At 45.3% G+C, this 7,074-nt stretch overlaps 1 protein-coding gene across 5 annotated transcripts in view; it reads left to right on the top strand.

The window, feature by feature from the left end:
* Positions 1-1,299: 1,299 nt before the first annotated feature.
* LOC140509763 (kelch-like protein 25) overlaps positions 1,300-7,074 on the top strand; it is a 47,542-nt gene continuing 41,767 nt past the window's right edge. For 2 of the 5 annotated variants that reach the window (XM_072617658.1, XM_072617653.1), the window contains exons 1-2: positions 1,300-1,474; positions 1,726-1,836. In XM_072617658.1, the coding sequence (XP_072473759.1) occupies positions 1,779-1,836 (58 nt within the window). In that variant the 5' untranslated portion in view covers positions 1,300-1,474; positions 1,726-1,778. Of the gene's footprint in view, positions 1,475-1,725; positions 1,837-1,868; positions 6,487-7,074 lie in introns of those variants that run through there. The other 3 variants (XM_072617677.1, XM_072617666.1, XM_072617691.1) reach the window with 2 other exon arrangements.

Below are 7,074 nucleotides of genomic sequence, written 5' to 3'. Positions count from 1 at the left end.
CAGGAACTCAGCTAATTGTAACCCTCAGTTATCCTACACTGAGCTTTTAGGGGAAAAAAAAAGGCAAACTTTTATAAGCAGTCTTGACAATGTATCAATTTCCAGGGATTATGTTTGAATTATTACAATCAACCCAATCCCCTGTACATTTCCACCCCCACCTTTCTACACAAATTCAGGCCAAATGGGAAATAATCACAATGCCTTGCACTTTCCAAAGTGTGTACCTTTGCAAATACTGTGCCTGCCCCCTGAACTGCCCTTCCTCCCAAACTCCCTGCCTGTTGAAATCCTAAAACCCAATTCAAACGCCCCTCATCCAGGAAGCCTTTATTCTCCAGTGTCCCTAACTGGAAGCAAGCTATAGGTCTTCTTTCTCTGAACTCACAGAGTCCTTTTACTTTTTTCAGGGCACTTTACAACATACCTCCTTGTATGAGTTGGTTGAGCATCTGGTCTGGAATCCAATAGGACCTTAGACACTTCGTAGCTGTGTGACCCTAGGCAAGTCACTTGACCTGCTTACCTCGGTTCTCCCATCCACAAAATGGGAATACCATCGTTGGATCAAACGAGATCCTTGTAAAGTGCCTGACACAATGTAACGTTATATAAATGTTAGCAATCATTATTAGTATTACTATTAAAGGAGACAGCACTTAGCACATGGTAAGCGCTAGATAAGTGTCAGCTATTTTTATGTGCATGGCTCACCTCCCCACACGACTGAAAAAAAGCTCCGTGAGGGTCCTTGTCTTACCCATCTTTATACCCCTCCCATGTCTTCTAGGAGCGTTGGAGCCCCTAGATAAAGGGGGCGAGGGGGTTGATGGTGGCACACCTCATCAATACACACAGTTCTGAACAAGTTACAGTTTCCTAGGGCTTTGTGTGGAGATCAGCAAAAAATAAAGCAGTTGTCGCAGGCAGAGTTCAGCGAAGTCCAAGCCTGAGACAAACCTGCGATGGTGGAGGAGTGGCTCCTTCGCAACCACGCAGCTCCCTCCTTTGCGAAAGTCAGCTTAGGTTGCGTTTTGTTTCACAACTTCAGTCCTTCGGTGAACAAAAGCGCCTGTCCCTTTAAGAATTCCAGCCGAAGTTCTTTTTTTCCCCCTCAATTCTTCTTCCCTCCCATTAGGCAACCTAGCCTAGGCTCCCACCCCTTTCTCTCCTGGGACAGCGAACTATGGGTTCAGCTTCCCGTCCGTCACAGTGGAGACTCTTCTGATTGGTTCGTCTCCCTCAGGCGGGGAGCGAGGGCCGGGGAAACTAGTTTGTTTGCAGCGCCCTCGCTACATTGTATCCAGAGTGCGCGTTCTAGGGGTGGGCGAGGGGGAGGGGCAGGAGAGGCCGGGAAGAGGAGCTGGAGGAGGAGGCAACATGAGCATCGTCTGGGCGACCGGAGGTCACTGATTGGGAAGAACCGCAGCTGGACCTGGAACAGGGGATCAGCGGGCCCGGGAGTGCCCCTGGAGTAAGTACCTGTGTCCGCTCTCAAGGTGCCCGGAGGGAGCGCTGCCCTGTCCGCAGGACGCCCCGCTCTAGCAGCTTTGTCCATGCACACACTCAGGCCCTTTGCAAAGTGCTGGGCACCGGGACAGCGGCGAGGGAGTGGGCACGGTCCGGCAGCCTGGCTCCTGCATGCGGGTCTGGGCTCTGCTGGAGGGTTGGGAAGGCAGGCAGGGAAGCCGGCTGTGAGAGCTGTCAATCCTCCCTCCCTGACAGGCAGCCCTGCGGTCTGGACTTGACTGCGGGACGATCCACTGGAAGTGTGTTCCATGTACGGGAGCCAGCAGTTCCTGGGAAAGAGGAAACACCGAGACAGACTCACTCCAGGCAAGAGACACCACAGGGGCATTTGTAGGCTTTGAGTCTAACGAGGACTGGCATTCGAACCCCTTCACACACACACACACACACACACACACACACACACTCTTTTTTTTTTTTTTTTTTTTTTTGCACCTTTAGGATCCTGGGAGAACATTTGCTGAGCTCCGGGTGAGGGAATGAATTGTTTTGCAAATGGGTGTTTGGCCCTGGAAGCCTCAACTCTTCCCCCTGGGAGTTGTTTCTTCATTAAGTCTACAGTCTTTTTTATTATTATTGATCCAGGAAAGAAGATGTTTGCTTTTGATAATGCGGGTATCCCAGCTTTTTTACCCAAGCTAAAATCCTGTAGTGCTTTGCTCTGAAAGCCAGATGGTCTTCTTTCCATAGACCCAGATCCCTCATTTTTCAAAAAATGAAAATGTTGTATACAACAGCTATACAGCATCGGTGGCTTCCAGAACAGAGCATAGGAATTGCTCTTTGTGGGAGTAAGGGAAAGTCCAGCATTCTGCTATGGTCTGTTTCCCAGCTGTGAGCTGCAGTTGTGAAGTTTAGGCATCCACAGTCCAAAGGAAGTGGGATGATTGGAGCACTCGGGGATGCAGTGGGATGACTGGATGGTTTGGGTCCCATTCTAATTTGAAATATTACACTATCTAGCAAAGTGCTTGTTGACTGGCTGACTCAAGTAAACAGCTTTTTGTTTTCTGTGAGAGGATAACCTCACACATGCATTCTTACACTCATTTATTCACTCAGCCATCCTTTAGTAGCCACCTACTATGTGCAAAGGAAAGGGAGCAGGGGAAGATAGAAAGATAAATAAGAGAAGACTGAGCTTGAGAGGGGGCCATCACACCCATATAAAATACTATAACTAGTGCAGAATATAGGATAATTACAAAGTTCCACGGATGGTTGGAGGAAGGAATGGTAATTTCTGACAGCATTGTCTACCCACATGATCCCATGAACATAAATATGTAATTTAGTGGAAATGAGGTCCTAAGGCAATGGTAGTTCTCTGGGACCAAGGTTCCTTAGGTGTCCTCAGATCAAGCCCAGTTAGTAGACTTCAGTGAAAGAGAATGTTTTGTCTGGGTAACTTCAGAGAGCAGCCTTTAGGGAGTGGAAAGATCAGGGAATTTGAAGTCAGAGAGAACTTGGGTCTGTTTAGGGGTGGGGAACCTGCAGCCTAGAGGCCACATGTGGCCGTCTAGGTACTCAAGTTCAGGGCCCTTTGACAGAATCCAAACTTCACAGAACACAGGCTCCCCACCTCTAGTTCTAGCCCTGTTTCCATGACACTGAGTGAGTCTTTGAAGAAGATTTGCCCTCTCACTCACAGGATGGTTTTGAGGATCAAATGAAGTAATGAGTGTTTATGAAAGTGATCTTAAATATCAATAAGATCAGGCAGGATACAAGCATAAATTGACAAAAGGGATGTGTTTGTTGTGTTGAATAGAATCTGAAAGGGGATATTCAGGTTCATAGATTTAGAGCTAGGATGATACAAGCTGCTCCTTTTGCAGATGAGGAAACCAAGGCCCAGAGATTTAAGGGACTTGTCCAAGATCCCACAGGTGGGAATTAGCAATGGTAGCATTTGAACACAGGTCTTCTGCCTGTGAATTGGGTATCTTCTCTGCTGGAAGGAAAAAGGCAGGTCAAATCATTAGGAAGTTTACTTAGAATGCATTGAAACCTAAGTGGGGTTTATGGGAATACTGAGTGTGGAAAAGATCTGTTACTAGTTTGGTAAATAAAAGGAAATTTTCAGATTTCTAGAGCTGCTAGTTTTTAACCCTTATTTTTGAGTGTAAACATCATTTGAGGGTATTAGAATTAGAAGCTCTCTAATCCTGGCTTAGCCTCTCTGTTGGTATCCTGGGATAAATTCCTTTGCTTCTTTGGGCCTCAGTTTCCGAATCTGTCAACTGAGGATGATGTTTGCTAGCTAAGGTTCACTACCACAGGAGTGGGAGGTTAGGATTCATGGCGGGATATTGGAGAGGATTTCATTGAGGTGCTGAGGAGAAAACAACTTAAAATACATATCTGCAATTTAAAGAGCAGATTTCAGTGGCATACTGAAAGCTACTTTTTACATTTCTAAAATAGAAGTCCATCCGTTGCTACCACGAGAGGTTCTGAACACCTTGTAAGGATGATTGAATTATCTTTTCCAAGTCTACTGCAGTTATTATTTTGAGTTCAAATGACTTTAAGGAGAGTAGTGGAAAGGGAGATAGAAATGTAAGAGTCCTTCAGTTCCTTTGTATTGATGGTGCAGAGAGAAGTGGGAGAATCAGAGGTCACTCCTGCAAGTCTGATGACAGGGTAATCACAATGAAACCTACCTGTACATTCAGCATCCTTACTTCTAGGGCTTCTCATAGAGGGCAGAGGAGCTAATTACCTACAGATCCTGGGGCTCAGTGAATGTATACTTGAATTGTTTCAGATCTCCCTGCAAGGTATCTAGAAAGGAACAGAAAAGGACAGTTGGTTATCAAGCTGGGAGACCGAAGTTCCACGGTGGCCCTTGTGAATACTTAGACCTCCAGCTTTCATAACCTCTCTCTTACCCCTCACTACTCCCAAAGCCACAATCCGGTCCAGTTCAGGAGTCAGGAATCCAGGGATGGGAGGGAGAGGAAGAGGGGGGTCTAGAATTATAGGTTGACTCTTAACCATCCCTGTCACATGTCCCTTCCCCCACCCCCAACAGAGGCTGGATTGATTTTTGCTCCTGTTGAGGTTGCTTTTGAAATTCCTGGACCAAGCAGATGAACCAGACAGAAATTTTTCAGTGGATATTTAACCAGCTCTAATAATACTGGCTGACCTTATAATAGTATTTGAATGGTATTATATTATTATCATTGCCCATCTTCCCTGGGGACATGTAGGAACTTAACTGTCCACCATTTATGCTGGGAAGAGGAAGAGGCAAGTGCTGACCACCTATTGATCCCGTGCCCTCAGTTCCTTATCAGTCTGTGGGTGTAACAGTTAAAAATTCCTGCTCAAAGATACCCCTGCCTAATGTGGGAAGGCTTTAGTAGTCCTGAGAAAATGCAAGCTTCAATGAATTGGTTAATTGGGATTCTAGTTTTCATTTAATTTGGTAAATTTGATAATTGAATTATCTTAGCCACGGTCCACGTTGCTTAAATCTCTCCCTGTTAAAATGAATGCCTGCTTGGAAGCATTTAGCACTATAATCTACATCCACCACCCCTCCCCACTTGACCTTTAACCAGTATCTCCTCACTGGGTCTTTGCTTATCAACTTTACATCCCCACAGTGGCATTTAACCCCACTCAAGCAATCAAAATTCCTCCTCAGCAAGAATGAAGCAGCTGCCTTTCTTGATCTAAGGATTCACTGCCACCCAACATCAAGGGGGGAGGGCTGGCTGTATGGCAACATGGTATACTTTTAGTTTAGGGCTGTATCGTTCCCTGTTTACTCTTCGTCTGAGGAGCCAAGGAAAAGACAGGCAACTTGAAAAGTGGAGCTGCTGTGTTACCAGTTTGGGCAGTGCTTAACATCCTATATCTTCATCTATATTCTTGAGATTTTGGGTCGCCAGAGCAGTTTCTGATTCCTGAGTCTCTCAGCCTTCTGACCTGTCTGTTTCTTGACTCTATTTCCCTAACTGTGCATATCTTTCCTATTTCTTTCCCCTATCTACATTCACCCTCCATTTTTTTTTCTGAGAAAGTAAACTGGATTGGAGGCACAGAACCGGGGTTTAGATACTTGTTCTACTACTTCATTAACAATAACCTTTGGACAAAGTACTTCCCCTCTCTGGTCCTCGGTTTCCTTACCTGTAAAATTAGGATAATGTTTGTATGGCTTCACTTCACTGCATTGTTTTAGGGATCAAATTAGATGCATATATCAAATGCTTTTGCTAATAGGAGTAAAGTATGGTATAAATATGGGCTATCATTATGATGAAGATAATGATATTCTTCTAATATCCCTTTAATGACTTCATTCAGACCATATAGAACAAGCCATGGTGGGGAGGACTACATGATCTCCAGACTGTAGGTTCCATTAAGACAAATATAAGCTTTCTCTATAACTTTATTGAAACAAGTCTTTCCCAAGCATAGCTGCTTGTTCCCTCCCTTGACTCCACCTCCACCCCCTCATTTCCATTGATTTAAGGACTTTGAATCTTGTTTTGGTGAACTCCCTACTAGACTGACTTGCAAGTTTATATGCTGCTGGCTCCCCAGTCCTTTGACATTGCCTGCGCAGGGTGTGATCAGTGGGATGAGTGGGCAGACGAAGTATACACTAGCCATGAATGAGCCCTTTCACCTGCCCAGGCCTCCCTGAGCCAAAGGATAATGGCAGAATGGAATCAGGTGTGGGCACAAAAGGGAGACAGCAGGTGAAGGATGCATTTCAGTAGAGGTGGTGCTGATTTGTCAGGGGCAAGAGAACTTGGAAGCAGATGTTTGGAACTGTCATGTGTCACCCACCTTGAAATGACTAGAGAATTCTGTCCCAAACTGGAACCACTGGCTTCTGTGACTGAATGTCAGAGGAGGGTGTTGGCCCAAATCAGAGTTAGAAAAACATCCTGGAGGTGAATGGCTCAACTAACAACCCAGGAATACAAAGTAAGTGTAATCTCATCTTAATTCCTTTCCCTCCTTTCCCCCTTTTCTCATAGGGACTCCTCTAAGATTAATAAACCCAGATGGATTGATCTGCCCAGCAGGTAGAGAATGAGCAGGGGTAGATAGAAAGCTAATATTTCGTTTATGTAGTGCATGAAGCTTTTCAAACTACTTTGTTATCTCACTTCTGTGATCTTCACAAGACTGTGAGGAAGGTACTAAAATGGGGATAACCCCATTTTACAGATGAGAAAACAGGTTTAAAGAGGCAGTGACCAGAATGCCTTGTCTGCCTCCTTTCATCTCTTGACTATAGCCTGCTGACTCTGTGTTAGGTGAACCTTCTACTGTTCAGGGGCCAGATCACATCTGCAGAAATCTGTCTGAGGACCTCAAACCGTGCCTTTCTGCACCCACTATTGCCAAGAATATGCATTAGACTGTGTGAGATGTGTTGCCAATACATCAGAAAATGTAGGGATGGAAAGAGAAAGACTTTTTCTCCTAAGAGGAGAATGAGGTAGCTCTTGCTCTGCCCACGTCCTTTCTGCCTGCCAGGGAAAGCTGTGAGAAATCAGGAAGTTAATC

Source organism: Notamacropus eugenii, chromosome 1 (assembly GCF_028372415.1).
Source record: "Notamacropus eugenii isolate mMacEug1 chromosome 1, mMacEug1.pri_v2, whole genome shotgun sequence".
Lineage (NCBI taxonomy): Eukaryota > Metazoa > Chordata > Mammalia > Diprotodontia > Macropodidae > Notamacropus > Notamacropus eugenii.
This window is presented reverse-complemented; position numbering and strand designations above follow the sequence as displayed.